This window comes from Chelmon rostratus, chromosome 18 (genome assembly GCF_017976325.1).
Source record: "Chelmon rostratus isolate fCheRos1 chromosome 18, fCheRos1.pri, whole genome shotgun sequence".
In the NCBI taxonomy this organism is placed as follows: domain Eukaryota; kingdom Metazoa; phylum Chordata; class Actinopteri; order Chaetodontiformes; family Chaetodontidae; genus Chelmon; species Chelmon rostratus.
Window position 1 is genome coordinate 8,711,682 of NC_055675.1, and position 20,246 is coordinate 8,731,927.

At 43.3% G+C, this 20,246-nt stretch overlaps 1 protein-coding gene across 1 annotated transcript; it reads right to left on the reverse strand.

The window, feature by feature from the left end:
• Positions 1 to 3,367: 3,367 nt before the first annotated feature.
• Positions 3,368 to 14,044, reverse strand: LOC121622073 (E3 ubiquitin-protein ligase pellino homolog 2). The gene is made up of 7 exons (XM_041958898.1): positions 13,731 to 14,044; positions 9,200 to 9,329; positions 8,672 to 8,773; positions 8,077 to 8,274; positions 7,704 to 7,889; positions 7,402 to 7,607; positions 3,368 to 7,243 (listed from the first exon to the last, which is right to left on the reverse strand). Exons 1-7 carry the CDS (start codon positions 13,808 to 13,810, stop codon positions 6,859 to 6,861), a joined length of 1,287 nt encoding a protein of 428 aa, XP_041814832.1. The 5' UTR covers positions 13,811 to 14,044; the 3' UTR covers positions 3,368 to 6,858.
• Positions 14,045 to 20,246: the final 6,202 nt, after the last annotated feature.

Sequence of the window (20,246 nt, forward strand, 5' to 3'; positions counted from 1 at the left end):
TTAACTCACTTTCAACAGCCAAATAGGCTACAAGTGACACAGGAACAGAAAATTAAAAGGTAAATTAGCTGGGTTTGTACAAAGTATCAACAAACAGGAAGAAGACATGAAATCACAGCTACAGACATAGGAATCACAAACACTACTAAAAAGATCGAATGAATGTAAAATGATCACATTTATCAGCTACGGAAGAGGTTTGAGAATCACTGCACTGTGATATATGTGAATAAAAGTGATATGAGACGACACAACAGAGCTCCAGAGCTGCCAAACCACCAGGGCCTGCAGGATGACAGGCCTCATGGCAGCAAGGCAGCGTTAGCTAGCTAACGTTAACTTCAATTTGGTCACATTAGCCGTTTAAAATTTGCTATTTCAGAAACAAAAGCAGCTAAGGTGTATGGAAAGAAGCAATATGAAATTGTGAAATATTGTGTTGGTCAAATATTGTGTTGTTCAAATGGCAAAAAATTGGTTTAATAGGTAGAAGGGAGAAACTTACAGATCCTTGAGCTGGAGAAAGATGGCGCAGTTCAAATTCAGCGCTGACGCAGGTGGGCGGGGCTTCACATTTTCACCTGCGTCGTCAGCTGTTGTGAAAACTTAGTTTATAGAATTTAACAAAGTCTTTCAATGAGGCATTAATGCTGCTTTACCTTCCACCACCGGCAGGATAAGAATTCAATATGACAGCTTTCAGTGTATTGAATTGTGCAAATATGGTTATATTATGTTACCTAATTCCTGCTGTCCACATGCATGTCTCCAAGCAAATTTCAGCTAAAACATAAAGCATGACACTGGCACATATCTGATTCAGATTGCATGTTATTTTGATATAACAAGTATCACATGACTTACCAACATGAATTCATGCATTATTTTTACTATTAGCTTCACATACTGTCACTCTACTAATGCTGTGTATGACGGGTAAAATGTTGAAATGATGGATGTACAAAACTGAGCCTGATTTGGTGATTGGATAAAGGTTTGGGTGGAGGTGGAAACTAGCACCATCAGCGGGCTTTCCATGGCTGCCACAGTGAGAGAGTTCCTGGTGGCTTTAGTGAGCTGTATTGCACATGACAGCTGTTGAAACAGGCTCCCTCCTCTGCCATATTCTCATCCATCTCACAGCCAGGTCGGGCCTTCCAGTCCCCGACAGCGACGCGTGACGACAGCCTCCACGGCGGCTGAGCGGGACAGAAGACCAACCCGCTGCCACAGCATCACCTCCCTAACAGGATAACACAGCATAATAAACTCCATAAAATAATCAAACTTATTACAACTCTTAACCCCTGTTTAATACATTCCGCTCAGCTTACGTGTGCTGGCATTCACTGCCACATCCACAGCCACAAAAGAGAATAGTCTTATAAGACTAGAGAACACAGGGCAGCAGCTTGTGATGCCTTAATATTGGCTTTAATTGGATTTGTAAATTATGTGGCTAAATTAACACTTTCTATGGCTCAGTGACTTAGTGAAATGTGTAGAAGGAAAGAAAAAAGAAATGAAAGTCTTAAAGTTAATTAATCGTCTGTGGCCCCAGCTTAATTAAAGTTTCCCAGTGTTTGTAGTTAATGGGTTGATTGATGAAACAATGGTTTGAACGCCCTCCTGCCACCTCCAGAGAGTTTACGCAGAGGAAGATTTCTGAGTCGTTGATTAACGCTCACACACACACACACATACACGCACACTCACAAGCTCAGATGCCTTCACATGCTCCTTACTTGTATGAGATTGTACACTGTGTTTGTGTGCACGCACGCACACAGACATGTGCAGGAAAACACACTCACGTACGTACACACACACACACACAGTCCCCTTCAAACTTCCCAGTCACAGATACCCATTACTTCCCAGTGAGGGTTTCACATTAATTAGCTGGGATCAAAACCTACAAATCCCTCCACTGAGGATTGAACTGTATTGCTAAACCCTGCCTCCATCATCTATGCTAGGTCCCATGACACACACACACACACACACACACACACACACACACAGATGCACTGAGCATGGCCGGATAAACCTGCTTGGGAGCCTCAGTGCAAGAAAGAGCTCTCTGTGCAGTAAATATGAATTCATTTACAAACATGCACCATTTACAATAGACAATATCTTTTTAAATTCTAACATTTCTATATTATAAAAGCATTACAGCTAGATTTGTTTACAAAAGTTTAGCCAGTGAAGTGAGACTCACCTAAAATAATTTTGTTTCTTCTAGCCACTTGTGGCCAAAACTCAAGCCTATGTACAAGTTAAGCATGCAGAGCAACATGAATGATCATTTGGACTTGTGTTTCTGGCAACCTGATGAATAACTCCAGTATTCACTCTGGCTAACTAACTGGACAGTACACAGGGCGTTTGGCTTGTCCTGGCCTTCCACGGGCCAGTTATCCACTGTACCCTGGTTGGTAACTAAGCCTTGAAATCAAAAGAGTTGAATTGTCTCCCCTGCATCTGGCTGTCACTCTGTTTTCTGCACAGTGCAGACGAATTTTGCTTGAAATTAATACTGTGAAAAATAAAGTTTTGCCTCTCAGAAGCAAAATTTGCCTTTTTGAGTGCACTGAAAACTGGGTTCTTGTTAGAATAGGATCACTTTAGCAAAGAGTATGACGCAACCGGCTATCTAACCAATTGTGTTAATATACTCATGAGGAGGAACATGTAACATTATTACAACTTGTTAGGTTAAAATTGTAGCATATCTTAACACGTACCAGGATTGACTTTGTTCATGTTTTCAAGTTCCAGGAGGATTTTGGTTTTCTCCCTCCCATGCTTTAGAAAAGATCAAATGTACTGTGACACTGAGGATACCCATGAAATAGGCTTCATGATATTTGAAAGAAAAAAAAGAGCCTCCTCATGGTTCAAGTATGAAATAATTTCTCAACAAACTTCTGAATAACAGCACTCTCCGAAGGTCTTTCAACAGACATCCTGAATTCTTTGCAAAGGATTGAACTTAAGTCCTTTAAATTGCCATTTTAAATCAAGCGTTCTGTAATTTTGCAGACATTTGCGGCGTCTTATCACATTTGCGTGGTGATGAACATGACTGCCAAAACTGCTCATTAAAACGGTTGATTATATTAAAGAGGTGATGCAAGTCAGAGCAACCTCATCACAGTGTGTGCGTGTGTGTGTGTGCCCTGCTGTCAGCTTCAGAGCTGGTAGAGAGCGCCCTCTGCTGGCACAGCACATGTCATGTGCACCTCTTGACTTCTTGCTGAATTTTAAATACAATGAGCTGTATTGTGCAATAAGCACATTCTTGACTTCACCCCATGACGAAGAAGAAACTGGAAACAACCAGAGGAACAAAGCGCATTCATCTTTTTAACAGGTTTATTGACATGTGTATAGCGATTGTCTGTGCACCGGACGATTACAGAAGAATATGATATAAAATAATATAAAATCGCTGTACATGACACAGATGTATTTAAAGGAATGCATTATTAACTGTGAGGTTTTACGCTGTATAATATGTGTCAGCTACTCACTCACCTGTAGTAAGATGAGTTCATAAGTTGAGGTTTTGCCATCTGGAATGAAGGTCAATTGAAACATATAATAACAAAACAGAGTTAGGGAAGAGCTAATGATGTCACTGTTGGTATCAAACAACCTGAAGCCACGTTAAAACACTGGATCTGAAAGATTCACTGATACTAAAGTCTAAAATCAGAGGGAAAGGAAATTGCATATGGACATCTATGACCCAAAGAGGGCTCAAAGGAAGAATAGGAAAAAAAAATCAGCTAAAATAAATACGTCAGGTCATAAACTAGAAGCCAATGAGGGTGCTGCAACGGTTCTTCCATCCACATGCCAATGGTGTTACGTTAATTGTTGTACATATCTTCAAAAGCAGGATTCACTGGATTTGGCGTGCTTAGTAAAGGGCAGCTGATCGAGATGTTTTCATAGCCTGTTTCACGAGACCCACTTTGTTATGACCCGTATGTGACTGATCCTAGACCTGCGGTGATCTACCCTACTGTATGCCCTCTATAATCTGGCCCACCATACACTCTTACATCTGACGCTTTGTTGCTGTGTTTTGCGGGAGTGAAACTTTTCCACTCAAAGTGTCTTCTGCCAGGCTTCCTTCAGGCCTCGCCAGCTGTGAATCTGAAAATCTCTTATCCTGAGCTACAGTAATTATCAACACTGCGTCAATTATCCACCGCACTGTGGGGAGTTTAAATCTTGCATTGAGACTTCAAATGGAAAATGAAGTATTTTTGAAAGCAGCAGGCTGACTTTCAGCCACCATCGGTCCTAATGCAAAATGAAAACAAGTGTTGATGTGGACGTCTTTCTGCAGTGGATTGGTTTGGTGGAAAATATTAGCATAGTAATACAAAGTGGAACTAGACAGGTCTCATTCACAAACCTTACGCATCTGTCAAGTATGAGGATTTTTTTTTTTAGGCTCTCTCTATTTTTTTCTTTTTTCTTCTGGAGAGGTCTTCCAAATAAAAACAGAAACGCTGCAGTTTTAACAGCTGAGCACTCGGAAGACATCTTGGTCTGCGACAAAAACGCTCTCAGCATGAATAACAGGTTGGCGATCAACCGTGCAAAGTTTTCCAGTAGGTGTGTGTGTGTAGTGTACATACTGTATGTGTACGTTCAGCACATGCAAGCTAGACACAATTCCCATGTGAGTGTGTATTATCAATTATACGTCTTCCACACGTGAGGCTATTTTGAAATCATCTGACTGTTTCAAGCTAGTTCACCAAGCTACACAATAATATTCGGTTACAAAAATAGTATCACAATATAGACCATTCAATATGAGCACCAGGGAAGGCTAAATATAGCCTGAGTATTTGGCTACATTCATTGTCTGGGCAATGTTTTTTATGGTAGCAGTGTGTTAAGTGTGTGTTTGTTGGACACAGTGTTGGCAACGTTTTCTCACTCACAAGCTCTCCTAGATCTACCACACGATTATATTCGGAAACATACAGAACTTGCTTACACTGAGTAACAACGCTTAACTAAAACCAATTATCAGTTAGAAAAATAGTTGTTTTTTTTCTTTTTTTAACACTGAACATCTAAAAGAATTCCTCCCGCTTCCCCAAATAAATCCCTCCCCATTTCCTAACAAAATAGTTTTCTTTGAAACCAAATAACACAAAAAAAGGTTATCTTTTGAGGTTACACAAGGTCAAGCCTTTTTGACACTCCATCACAATAACATGGACCCTGTTTAGCATAATTCAGCAACCAGAGGTGTGTTCAAATTAACACAACAGAGGCAACGTCCTTTCATAATATACCTGCCCGGACATGCTAATTTCTGTCAGCATGTCAGCTACTGATGAATCTGAAACTAGTACTGAAATAAATCAGGTATTTAATCACTGATTCAGGTGCTCCTCTTTAAAATCGAATGCTTTGGTTACATCACACATACTTCACATCACTGGCCAAAGACCTCATTTGGAAATCAAAGAAACCGCGATGTTGAACACGCCTCTGGTTGAGCCCTTAACCTGGAAACCATTTCAGCCATGTTTGAAGTGACCGCCCACGTAACACTTGGCTAAACATAGCACAACATCTAGCTTATCTATGCGAGTGCTATTATTGCTGTTGAGAGTTATGAAGTGGACTGTAGCCAGTTTCATTGCCAGCCCCTGCTTATCCCTTCTTCGCTTGATAATCGGAACACGATCTGGCCTTAACAGGTGAATTCTTTGTGGTGTGAAGACACGCCGGTATTCTTCCCTCTAATGCTTCACAGATAATCAAAGTGTGTGCAGAATTTCATTCCAACCTAATGATACTCAAGAGGTCTCATTTATGGGGTCTCTCTGCATAAATTTCACACTAAAAGGACACTCGAAGACAAAAGATGAAAACTGCATACTATGGTTAGAACATTTCCCTTCATGACTCTAGGAACTTGAAATGCTGAACAGAAGCACAAGCCTCTGATCTCACCTTTTAATCTCCCACATTTACCTTGAGTGGTTAGTGAAACCAGGTGGATGTGGTTTTTGCAGGAGCTGAGGACACACGGGTGTAATGTTTGCTGCCGCAAGCAATTAAGAGTACAGTAACATGTTCTAGAAACAAAGAGGTGGTCTGATATCAGGCCGAGAAGTGCAAGAGGTGGCGTTTCACCGAGTTAAGGACACAGGGACGCTGCAGACGTGTCAGACGCTGCAGATCAGCGAAGTAAAAAAGGCCATTCCTTTCTTATGTGCAAAAAGCTAGTTGCCATTTCATACACGGCTTCTGAAACAGATTTAGACAAGTTTAGAGCAGTTCTTTCGTGTGACATATGGCATATAATTAGTGGAGGGTTGCGTCATTTGATCATGGAGTGAAAATGATGTTTGAAAAGGGGTCAAGCAGCATCGTTTGAGTTTCTGTGCAGGCACAGTTTGACTGATGAGAACACTCTCCTGTTGAAGAGTTTGGTCAATGGTGAAATCAGCTTGTGTAGAATTTGGTTGGAATGAAAAACAGCAGAATCCTCCATGTTGGAGGAGTTTAAATACCGTCCACATGACAGTATTGATTATTCGGTTTGTTTTGTCACCTGTTCTTCAGATCCTGTGCCAATCAACTCACTCACCAAAGAATAAACAAGGGGAAGGATTCTTCAGCCTTGAGCTGCATTGAATAACATTTGACCGTGTTTGTTATACACAGAGAATGTGTGGCCTGAGCGTATAACAGGCATGCTGCACACATCAATTACCAATCCATACCTAACACCAATCAACGCTTGCGACATGAATGAAGCTCAGGCCTCTTCCTGTTACTGTGACAGTGGTTGCTGAGGAGTGGCGTCTAGTCGATGGGGCCCTGGAAGATGAGCCGCGTCCAGCCGGGGGTGCTGAGGGCAGTGGAGCAGAAGGGGCAGATGGGTCTGAAGGCGTGCGTCCCGTGGGGGAGCGGGGTCTCGGCCCAATACCTGGCTGTCCTCTCCGAGGAGACGTGGCCGCACGGCACAAAACCATGAGTGGGGGCTCCAGCGTCCACGTACACAGCAGGCTCGCAGCCCAGCCACAGGGGCACGTAGGGACCCACGCTCCTGCACAGGGGACATTCTCGGCGGGCTGTGGAACCGTCGCCCTCTCCTGGCTCCTCCACTCCCTCGGATCTCTGGCCCCAGTCGTGGCGTCCATGAACATGGCCGCAAGTGAGGTAGACCCAGGGCTGCCGCTCCTCAAGGCTGAAGAAACACAACAACAGAGGGTCAGTATTTTCTGCTTTGTGCAGACTCCAGGCACATAGAGGCAGTTATACGTTCTTTACAGGCAGGCTTCTGGAGGTTAAACAAGATCCTGAAGGAAAACAATGTGTATATTTGAAACAGATGGTGTCTCCCACCTGTGGCTGCGTGGCAGGCTGGGGAAGGCCAGTGTGCTGAGGCCTACGGGACACTGGGGCCGGGACGCATTCAGCTCCTGGCGAAGTGCTTCCAGGTGACGCAGGGTGGGAGCACGCATCAGCCCCTCACCTGTACGCCACAGCAGGGTGGCACCACACAGGTCAACCAGGGAACCGTCACGTAGTGCACTGCTCTCGCCCTCCGCCTACAGACAGACACACGCTTACAGTCAAGCCAAAAATCAGCTCACAATGTGGTAGCCAAAAAAGCAACGTGCACAGGGTAACTAGCCGTGGCTCACCAGTTTGCCCCGGCTGGGTCCAGAGCGTGTTTCCCGCAGGGCATAGACATCTCCACAGACGGAGATCTCCCTCCACAGACCCTGCTTGGGGTCCTCTGGGAAGCCCTCCGGATGCATCACTAGCACCCCGTTGGTGGTCAGGCCATCCATATGCCCATCAGGGTTTTTCCATTTGGTTGCTTTCTCCTGTAGCAGCACAGACATGACGGCATATAAACCATTCAGCATTCATCAAATGAAGATGAATGACAGAAGAATGCCTTGATTTTATGTTTGTTCATTAGGTTTGTAGCATTTTAAATGACTTCAACACTGATTCCAAAAATACAGTCTTTATCAGAAACCTTTGCAGGTTGGACCTCAGTCTGCTCACCCCTAAGAAGATATTTTTGGAGGAATCAAAGCCAGCGGCGTAGATGCGTGCTGTGTACGGTGGATTGCGTTCACACACCACTCTGCAGGCGAACCGTGAGATGGTGCTGGGAGCGATGGAGGGGTCCTCCCCCTCCTTCCCCCCTCCAGAGGTGTCTGTCACCACAAAGTCGATGGGACTTTCTGTGGAGCGTCCAATCTACAGGGCACAGCACAGAGAACTGTGATTGTCAGTCATTCCTCCTCCCATTCATCAAAACAAATGCCTTTTAAAGTGATAAAATGATACTTCATTTGTTAGAAACTAAATAAATCTGTGATACTATTATAAGAGCAGAACTTAAAATAGAAATAGACTTTCTTGGAGATTTTCCGCACACGTCTCTATTCTTAAAACTTAATAGTCACAGTTCTGAACCAAAATAATCTACCTACTGCAGAGGTTCCTTTGATGACATTACATAACTGCGTATTTTGGGAGAAACTTGCTTTTGATGACAAATCTAGGATTCTTTTTCTCGTAAAACAGGCTTTTTCTTAAGGCAGATGTATGAAAAAGTTGACTTTCTGTTTTCTTGATTTCCGTGCTGTGTTACCTGGAACATGTCTGTGTTGTTGTCATGGCAGTACTCCACCACCACCGTCTGGTTACGGGACAGAGTGAAAGAGATGCTGTGCTGCCCCCTGCTGTGGACGGCCTGCAACAACAAGGGCAACAAGCAGAGTTGGTGCACCCATCTTCCAGAGAAGTCTTTTTACTTGATTGCTCGTGCATTGAATTGAATTATATTGTTCTTCGAAAGTCAGTAAGATGTAGCTACATGAATAATTGTAAAATAAAAGGTTCATACTTAAATGTCGCATTTGAAAGCAACAACTTAAACAGTGGCCTGATTGTGATTTAAAAATGTAATTCATCTTTTAACGTCATCGTGAAGTGACATTCATCATACAATCATGCATCCTTATGTAAGCCCGGACACACGCACAAGCAGAGATGGACAGCTCACTTGCGACAGTCATCATGCTTAGTCATCCTTCCTCAGGCTCATTTAAAATAGACAACAGAGAGTCAGAGGAAGGAAACCATTACATACAACAGACAGTACAGTACAGTACAGTACCTTGCTGTCCTGTGGTGTGTTGAGGATGTGCACGGCGCTGGGTTTGACGCCGTTGGCCTTGGCCCTTCGGTACAGAGCGAAGCGGCTCTTTCTGCGCCCACGGTCTCCGCTTGGAAGAGAGCCATTGTACCTGACAGAGGCAAACAAAAACAAGAACAGGATGAATGTGCAAGCGCAAACACAAGTATGTCATGCTCAGATTAATCTAGACTAGAATTCAACTCAGACCACACTACACAAGTTCCCACACGTTCATTCCAGATCATCAAGCTTTATTGAGGAAGACGCTGTTATGTTTGCATACTGCACTTATGATCTGTCTTCACTTGTGGGAAAACTGAAGCTATAAATAAAATGTCACTGATGCTGCCAAGATGTCTGAAGAAATAACTGCAATTAGAGCGTGAGCTCAAATGAATTTGTGTGTCTTTACAGCTATATTATCGCAGATTCTTTTAAAAATGAATTAGAGCAGCACACTCAGGCCACTCATGATTCATATTAAACCGCTGACCCTCAATGAAAAGGACAACCACCACTTGATCTCGCTCACTCGGCCTGTACTTGAGGCTCACACTTGCTGAAGAGGAGCTCGCTCTTCATTCAAACTCCTACTATAGCAGGACATAATCATTTCCACGACCATCGCACAACACCATTAACCATATGGCCTTTACTAAGTGCCCTTCTTAAGGATTCTGGACATTGCTTTGAAGGTTTGTGTTCATTAATAGAAACAGATGTGAAAATTCAGCTTCTCCTTTTGAGAGTGGTAAATAATGTATTCTAGACATTCAGTGTTTTATAACTCAGCCTTTTTTAAAAAGATGATCTCAGTTTTCATGTTTTAATGAACATAAAAAGTGAGACGTGAGGTTCTGTTTCTGGCGTCAATGCTGACTTAAAATACTGGATTTGCCCTCATGTTTTTTGAAGCCGTGTTGAACATCAGTTGGGGTGATATAGAAGGTACTATGCTGGATTTAGGCTTGGTATTTATTAAAAACTACTCAGAGAATATCCGGCGGGTAAAAAGAGGGCCAGTAGCTGTCTTTGCTGGCCTTCAGACTTGATCAGATCAGAGGGCATCTGGTCTGGCTCTGCTCCGATCTGTCTCACAGTGGCCTCGCAGTATAGGCTGCAGGAACAACTGCTGGCTTTGACAGTGTTTTTACAATAAAGCTGAAACTATGATTTATTCAGACAGTCTTTCATAAGGAAACCAATCAATGGCAATTTTGCCAAAATGATGAATTAATTACATCATAAAATGAAAATGTCAATAATCCGCTGGTCATAGCTTTTTAAATTTTAAAACTGTCCTTACAGTTCTTCCTTTTGTATCATTACAAATTCAATACTTTGGCTGTACATTGGTTATAAATATCATGCAAATAACCTCTACAGGAGGGAAAAACACATTTAAGGGGAAGTACAATGTGGGGGCATTGTCACATGTAGCGACTTCATAAACAGCAGTTAACATTTGCTCAATATGCCACTTGTCTACTGCTAGCTCGGAAGTAACCTTGAATAAATTTTCAAACAAAAAACGCAACTTTTGACCAGATAAGACACAAGCTGACCAGGTGGCAGAGAATTAAGATGTTTTGGCCTGTGCGTTGTAGCAAAAGCAACATGAAACCTGCAGAGGGTTGCGAAACGTGTGACTATACTTATCTTTCTCATATTATCTTGATATTCTGTAATTGCAATGACAGCAGTTAATTTTACTCGTAAAAAAGCAAAATGAATTGGTGTTGGTGGTGAAATCTGTGTGTGAGTGTCTGGAAAGTTTGTCGACATCATGCATTTTTAATGAGATATACTTCGATGAATCTCTGGACCACAATTCATTTTCTGTGGGGAACAACTACAAGGGCAGATCAGGGCAGGCATTGAGCAGGGAGTTAGTGAAATGATCAGTTATGCTGCCTGAAAAAACCTTCAAACAGACCACATTTACTTATGATTTTTTTTTTTTTAAATGTGGAGTCCAATCACAGAGGATGACTCAGTGCTACCTGCTCCCTCCATGGCCCTGCCTGTCAATTCAAACTGGACCTCCGACTGACAAGAGAAGGACTGGGTCAGGTAAAGAGGACGCTTGAGGACAAGCTTCTGAGGGGTCTGGTTGAAAGGCAGAAGATGTGAAATGGGATCGAGGATAAGAGGGCACTGGAGAGAAAATCAGCTTATGAAAAGAAAAAAAGGTGGCCAGCACCTTGACAGAAACTGAGACGGAAAAGAAGTCAGCAGCTATCAGGAGTATTCCAGACAGAAAACTAAAGCTGAATGAATGAAATGAGGTAAAGGGCAGAATGCAGGGAGACACGAAGGACAAAGAAAGCTGAGAGACAAGGCTAGGCGGAGGGTCAAGGGAAAAGGCCACCGGGAGAGTAGCTCCACAAAGCACGATTTGCCTGGGCAGCTCCAGCCTGCATCACGCATGTCTGTACATCATAAAGCACAATATGAAATATTCACTCCTTCTGCCCCTCGACACAGGGTTTATTTTCGTTGAGGGCAAGCCACCAAGGAGGCCTGCCTCTGTGAAAGTCAGCACTCAGCAAAACACTGGGAGGCTGGCGGGGAAGGGACTGGGTGAGAGATGGAGGAATGTGACAGAGACAGTGTTAAGAGGGGTTACGGGTGAGATTTTTTTTAAAAAAAGGTGTGGGAGAGATAAATATGGGGAACAAGAGGGTGTTTGCATAGTGATGAGAGTGGGTCATAAGTGAGCGGAGCGTTGCTGGGCTGCTGGACAGGGGCTGCGAAGTACACCGTGTCCGGGCTAACTAAGGCAATGAGCGATGGCAGGCAGCCACTGCAAAGATCACATGGCCTGCAGTGAAGCAGCCATCGACCACACGGGGCATGTGATCATCAAGGCTGACAGACGCAAAGTTAAACCGCACTTGCACAAAACAGGCTGGGAAAAAGTGATATCTGACAGGAAGGAGTGGAGAGAACAGCCTGTTCCAACACCGGGTATCTGCTGTCAAAGCTACCTGCTGTATGTGCGGGAGACAGATGAACTGGTCATGGGCCCGAATCCTAACATCACTTATCTGGATATGGGATCACCACTGTAATAATGTTAATATTGACATTTATAGTATTTTGTCAAATACTGTCATCAGGCTGTGACATTTTTAACATGCTGCAAATAGTGTTACATAAGAAAACAACAGCAATAATGGAAAAACTGTCTTTCCGTCCATTTTTCGCCTGTCATGCAGCCCTTGTTGAAGACCACGGAGACGACACCCTCAACAGCCTGCAAGCCTGTGGCTGTCGCTCTGGCAGAACAAGATCAAACCACACCTCAATCACTACAGTTTTAAAGTGAGCCAATACAAATGCATTTTCAGCCCTCTATGAGGCGCATTACGCATCGCGCCGCACACCGCAGAGCACACTTGTGTTTAAGTTTGCATAGCCAAAACCTCCGGACAGGCATTAAATGATCACTTCCTTACTGGTCTGAGGGTGTAAAGGACCGCTCTGTTCAAACAGTCAGATGACGAGGAGGGCGACTAATCAGTATTCTGATGTGGGAAGGCTACAGCTTCCTCTCTCCATGTGCAGCCGGAGGGGAAGAGATAGGCCATTAGGTCAGTTATCTTTGGCATACACAGGAAGCTCTGCGGGGCAAGAGGAGGCCTGTGCGAGCCTGGATATGACTCTGTATGTGTGTCTGTGTGTGTCAGTCTGTGTGTGTGTGTGTGTGTATTGTGGCATTTCTGGTCCCTGCAGACCCTGCACAGTGTGGTGGAGCTGCAGGGGTGGAAATGCCGTGGAAGCTGGTAGCTGTCATCAGCACATCCTGCCTACTGTGTGCTTGTGTGCGCTGGTGATGTAGAAGGGGCTTTTCTCCGCCTACTCCTTCCTTGGCATGGATGGTCATCTGGCTGCGACGTTTGTTAATTAGTAATAAAAGAGGCTTCATGATTAATATGAGAAAGATGCATGCATTTTTCAGACAATGATATCATCCCTAGTCCCACTTTTAGCAATCTCGGATCCAGCATAGTATGACATCATTGGGATTTTCAGCCCGAGCAATCCAGCGCTGCTTACCCACACTACAACCATTGATGAAAAAGCGGCTACATCCGTAGTAGCCTTATGCGCTACGGCTACAGCAGATTTCGCACCTTTTACACTCAAACGCACCACACATGATGTGGAAACAATACGGTGGCACAGTTTCAGAGAATATACTTTCATTTGGAACATAAAGTTAAGTTTGTAACATTACTACACAGCCACAGACTGGTGCTATTCAAAGGCAATGTACAATAAATGGAAAATGAGCTACAGTGTGCGACTATCATGGCTTTTCTATCCCAAAAACGACGATAAAGACGTTGTCTTCTACAAGAGCGGTGGATTAAATCTGAACTCACACGTCATCTGTTGGTTTATTGTGCTGATGGTGCCGCTACATGTTTAACGTTCATTTGCCGCTGGAGCGTTTTTCCGTCCTACACAATTTTTACTATCGGTTTAGGTTTCAGAGACTTACCCCAAAATGACCAATTCGCCGTATTTTACCGGGTCTTTAACGGGCACATCATCATCTCCGTCTTTTTTCGGCGAATTCATCAGACTGGACTGCTCCAGGAGAAAAAAACGCGTCCAATGGCAAAGTGGTGGGATAAAACAATGCTAACACACTCGAAAGTGCAGGGAAGTGATTTGGGTCGTAGTCTATCAAAGTTTGGGCACAGTTGGGCAAAGTTTTTCCGGACTTCTTCTTGTTTGTTTTATTGTTTTAATCCCGTGAAGGCGCATCTTTTCGTGGATTTAACGCCGGTGTGTAGCTAGTTAGTATCGCAACATATCTGCTCAGTAGCATAGGATACAACAACGGCTAACGGCGGAGAGTGGGGCGTACCATATTTTGTGGGGGTGGTCATTCAAAGCATGTCCCAAAATAGTTGACAAAATGGACTCTACAAAGAGATATACGCTTTTGTCGGGTTTGTAGTAATGAACAACACTGTACTAGTGATTAGGAGAAAAAAACATAGTCAGAATTCATAACACAAATGTACTTAAACGTGGATCCTCCTATGGAATCAGAAATGGATACAGCCCCGATGAGACGCTGGCTCCCACTGACAGAATAAAATGAGGCATTTCGAAATCCAGAGGAAGTGCCCACATCTCCTGGCATGCGGAGGCGTACTGGCACATTTAAAGTAAAAGACGAGGCCGTTTGATGTTATGTATGGAAATCATATAGCTCAGATCTCATGGGTGATTATGGAGTCTGACGTAATGAGATGCTTCGGGGGGTGTGGTGTAGCTGGGATGTGGGTCACCATTGCGCCCCAGACTAGACACCTTCTTTGCTTCGTGTCTACATTTCATGTGGGAGTCAGGAGACAGATATAGGCCGACTGCAGCCCACTCTTCCATTTCTCTGCACGTATTTCTCTCTGTCTCGCACACACAGACACAAACAAAAGAGTCGTGTCTGTGTACTCGTTTTACTGTGACCACATGAGGGCAGTGCACTTCAGTTGCAAAGTACAACTTTCCAGTCTATGAAGGTAGTCAAGAGTAGCTATTTACACTAATCTGTAAGTGGAAACATCAGCTCTACCTGTGCATTGGTCCATTATGTGTTCTGTGCTGGGGTCCCACTTTTGAGTTTGACTGTTTAGAGTGATATGAATGAATGGGACAAAAACCTGCAGCTGGGGCGCATACAGCTGCTTTGTCACATTTTCCTCCAACAACCTGCTTGCTGTTCATTGTTATTTGATGAGACAGAGAGCAAAGCCTTCGCTGCAGGCTTTTTGAACAGAACGCAGAGCTGGGGTTTCAGTAACAGAATCTGATCAGTCTCCACAGCGGCATGACTGCCTTCATCTGGGACAGTAGCCTGTGTTCTGGCTGGGTGGTATGACATGTAGTGGCTTGCATGCAGGGTAAGGCACAGAGGCGCCATGCAGTATGCTGCATGTTGCTCTGCAGCGTGTGGTGACGCTAGCCCTTGCTATTAGATAAGTCTTTTTAACATTTGCCTGTGCAAATTTACAGATGCTACCTGAGTGATATGACCATGAATTCATATAGGAAATGGTCATGGCCTTCCTCACACATTAGCAAAGGTGCTGCAACTACAGGGAGACTATTCATAACACTTGGTGATGACTCATGAATGACTTCAGTGTAAAACAAACCAAACAACCACACCCTTAATCTACAACCCTGATTCCAAAGGAGTTGTGACGCTGTGTAAACTGTAGGCTAAATGAAAACAGAATCCATCGATTTACAAAATCCCTTTTGACCTATTTTTCAGATGAATACACTACAAAGACAGGATAGTCATTGTTCAAACAGATAAACTTCATTGTTTTTTGTACATATATGCTCGTTCTGAATTTGATGCCTGCAACATGTTCCAAAAACGTTGGGACAGCAGCATACCACTGTGCTACATCACCTTTCCTGAACAGCACTCAGTAAGTGTTTAACTGAGGACACTAATTGTTGCAGTTTTGAAGTGAAATTCTTGCTTGAAATATGATTTATGTTGCTCAACAATCCGGTATGTCATTTGTTGTATTTTGTGCTTCATAAGGTACCACACATTTTAATTGAGAGACAGGTCTGGACTGCAGGCAGGCCAGTGTAGTGCTGCACTCTTACAAAGCCTACAAAGCCATGCTGTTGTAACCATACACTGCATAAAACATGGACGTAGTCTCCGTGATGTCACCCTCCCACCATCCTCGCTTGTGAACGACTGAGTCTTTCCAGGATGCTCCTTTCATACCCAATCATGATACTATCACCTGTTACCAATCGACCTGTTTACCTGTGGAATGATCCAAACAGGTGTTTTAGCAGCGTTCCACAACTTTCCCAGTATTTTGTGTCTCCTCTCCCGACTTGTTTGAAATGTGTTGCTGGATCAAATTCAGAATAAGCTAATACGATATTTACAAAAATCAATGAAGTTGATGAGGTAAAACATTAAATATATTGCTTTTGTACTATTTTCAATTGAGTATAGGTTGTAAAGGATTGCAAATCATTGCATTCTGTTTTATTCTCGTTTTATTGTCCCACATTTTGGAATCAGGGTTGTAGTAAGAACAGTTCACAGTGGTTGCAGAGTAATTAATCAACCAACTGGAGTGCTGACTCACCTCTCAAGGGTATACAGTGGTACACGTTTCACTGTATGTATCACATGTTTAACCTCCAACATACTTTTCTCGTGAGATGCAAAGTAAAAAACTGGATGGACCAGATGTGTGTGTGTGCGTGTGTGTTCCAGTGAATGTGACTCTCTTTCTTTCCCACTCTGAGATTAAGGTCACACCCTCCTCACTATGTCTCTCTCTCAATCTCTCTGTTCCTCCGTGCCTGCCATTTTCTGTCTCTTTCCTCTGCTCTGGCTCTTCTCTCTGGCTGTCGCTCTCCTTGTTTGGCTAAATTTCAGCATTAAACCAGAAAATATGTCCGGCCTCCATCGTGCAGGAGGAATTCTCACTGTTCCCCTTTGATCTGTGTGGTTTATGGTCATAATAATCCAGTTTGTACTGTGGGGATTATTGAGTCTTGTCTAACCAGGAATTTGCAATGTAAAGAATGCTCTGAATGGATATACTCCATGTCAGATAATCAGCTGTATCTGATACAAAATATTTCATGATTATGTAGTGCTTCATTAATCCCCTGAAGAGAATTTGAGCAACAGAACAGTGGGTGGGATTCAACCTACTCAAGGATACTTACCAGGGCAGATGCTTGTCGTTACAGAGCTGAGTTTTTGTTCATGACTTTTTGTTCACAAAACCAGCCCACTTCTGCAAAAAGGCATGGAAATCATTCATATTGTCTTTCCATGATGTCATCGGTTCTGTCACCTAGACCTCAAGAGGAACTGACATGAGTAATTAAGAACGAAATGGACATAGCAGCCACTTTGCTCTACAATGGCCTCATCAGCCAGACAAATTCTCATGAGTTAAATCACAACGCGAAGTCTTGGCTGGTTTGCACATCCTGCTGCTGAGTAGTATTTGTATTCACAGTTCACAAAACATCCAACAATATTTACATACAAACACTGTAGGATAGTTCAACTCAGTGAGTCAGCAGCATATAACAATTTGAAATCTCCATTTATAGCAGCTCACTTTGACATTTATGTCACCAGCATGAATATAAAGGGCCTTACCAGCCAAACCATAGAGGAATTTTTAGTCTACTTTGAACCACCGTGCGTAGTAGTTAACAACCCTGTTGCATCACGCAAGTCATCTCGAAACCATATTTGGTAAGCAAATCACAGATCAGATTGTGTGCCTAATTGTGAACATGTGGAATGCATTACCTCTGCTATCATTATGCAGCTTTCGGCATGCTGCATTTCAAGTCAAGCAAAACGTAGTAGAAAGAGTAGCCACTGTTGATATACAAGTGCATGCTCATGTAGGATATAGGCCTACACATATTAGGACCTTGTTGGAGTAACTCTACACTTACATGTTATAAATAACAGTGGATCTCTTGATATACACAAATATGGCCACATATTCACAGATGATAATATACACATGTAATAACAACAAAATGAACATGTACCGATAAATAAATGGTTAGGGGCCCAGGAATAAATCACACTATTAAAAACAGGCTTCAGTGCATGTTTCACATACTGTACAGCATCAGACATGAGTTCATGATGAATGTGACCCTTTGGATTGCTTCTGGATCTTCTCCATGATTTATACCCAGAACGTCAGTGTACCAGTGACGTAAAGACGCCTCAGGGCCAACTGGCCTCAATCTGGATTTAACTGATGCTGATTTAAAAGATGTAAACAGATATGTGGTAGAAAAATGGTAAGTAAAGGATGGGAGTCAAGACAGTGAATTTAAACCACTTAGATGTGCTACAGCCATCTGCCACTGAGTCTTTGTCAATGTTGCCATAGAGACAAGAGCAAACAAAGAAAAGGTATTCCTGTAATTCGGCAACCCCATCTCCCCCCTGTCTGTAGCTAAAGCTTAGATGGGCTGCTGAAGCAGAAGACTTCTGAATATAATGCAACCAAACAGAGCAGCAAGAGTGATTAAATCGCTTCAATCCGAACCACGATAGGATCTCTTATACATAAGCGCCACTGTGTACTTGTGTAAGTGCATGAAGCCTTGCTCGTAACAAAAAGGCAGTGTCCTACCTGTGATGCACGAGTGCACACATGCCTGCTGGGCGTGTGTCTGTGCATGTGAGAGACACCATCCTCCCTCTACTCGATGAGGAGGCAGACTACACAGAGCAGGCACGATACTGCAGATGGCTCAGCATATTCCCATTCTCTGTGGGCACTGGGACACAACAGGCTCCGCTAGTGATTTTTGGCTCCCTACAGGGCAGACTAATTGCATACACAAGCAGGTTTGTTGCAAAACACTAAAAATGAATGGCATTACTAACTGTGGCAGCTGATTGTATAAACTGTAGATAATAGCTTTAACGGACACAGTCACACAGTCCTATATGCCATTTTTTGTTTCAACAGCTTTGAACTATGTGCAGATTTTGGGGCAGGTTGATTGCACATAATGGTGTTTTTAGATTTAGCAAATCATTGAGCAAGACTAGAAAAGATGACGCGAGATCATGTGAGAAGCAGGAGGTGAGGAAGTCATTTGAGGACCTCATAGAAAGAATTTCTGAGCCAAATCAGTAAGAAATGGACCAAAGAAAGCTGCTGCACATGTGACAAGCTGAACTTTTGTAGTCGCTTGGTCAGGCAATACACTGTATGTGTTCAAGAATTTCAATTTGAATGAATTAACAGTTATGTTCCATCATAATGCATACAAAAGAGAGAACTAGTGAGGAGAACTATCATTGTAACATGTGGAACACCTACAAATTGTCATCCTCAGAGAAATAGGAAACATTGTCCCAGCGTGGGATGTGAAACTGCGCTTGTACATCAAGAGGCTTTTTAATAGGACAACTGTCGCTCAGCTTAAACACTGCCTAGTGAGCTGAGATGTCCTTTCACAAATCGCTGAGCTCTATGGAGCGCCTGCCAACAACCTGCCATACATGCACACGTATGGACCCGAGCACACAGGCTACACACACAGCTGCCGGCGGGAGCTGTGCTGGGAGCTGCTACATGAAAGCAGATGGCTCCTCAGACGGGTCATTAATAAGAGCCGGTGGGGAAGGCTGTGTGTGGTGGGTTATTTTTGGATTTAGTGTTGTGTGTTATTTAGGGATGAAAGTTGTATTGGTGACTCTATTTCTGTGTTTGTGTAAGTGGGAGGTTGCCAACAGGCACCAGAGAGTGAGCGACATTTCTGGTAATTGGCTCCCTGTTCGGTCTGGCAGTGCTCCACAGCAAACCTATTAATAATTACACGATGTGTGAGTGGCAGCCTTTGACCTGGCTTCAACAGGTTGTTATCACCACAGCTTTTAAAGAATGCGTTGAGGCACACTTGTTGATTGTTTTAGCACCACTCGATGTGAGGTAGCAGTAACAGAGATAAAAACGATGATTCCGCTCCTCTGGGCCAAACTTATATTTAAAGCGCTGTACTATGTGTCAGTTTCACAGCAGAAAGGCAGTCCAGATAATTACAGTGCTGTGTAACAGACACATAATTTACTTCAGAATAACAATACTTTAACCCTCTTCTAACACCCAGGCAGGCACGGCTGTTCTCACTACTACCCTGTTTAATCGTTTTATATCTCAACGTGTCCATCTGTTGCTGTGGCGTGCCATGTGTCACACAGGAAGGTTGCAGCATATGTCACTTCCTGTCACAAGCCAACTTTCACACATCAGGCCTTTTTCTACAGTGCAAAAAAAAAAAAAATCTGTTTCAATAAAGAAAATCATGCAGCTTCCTGTCCTTGATCTCAGCTACTACTCACTGTGCATGCATTTAGTTGACTGTGCTAGAGATCGGTTTATTAATGTTGAACACAACCACATCAGTGAAACTATAAGTGAAAACATGTGTACCAGGCCTGATTGTAGTT

Excerpts from the sequence above, each read along its gene's own strand:
- LOC121622073 (XM_041958898.1), bottom strand. The coding sequence starts at position 13,810 with ATGAATTCGCCGAAAAAAGACGGAGATGATGATGTGCCCGTTAAAGAC. Across the intron at positions 7,890-8,076 it reads CCAAAAATATCTTCTTAGGG|GAGAAAGCAACCAAATGGAA; the intron begins GTGAGCAGACTG and ends GTGCTGCTACAG. Across the intron at positions 7,244-7,401 it reads AGCCTGCCACGCAGCCACAG|CCTTGAGGAGCGGCAGCCCT; the intron begins GTGGGAGACACC and ends GTGTTTCTTCAG.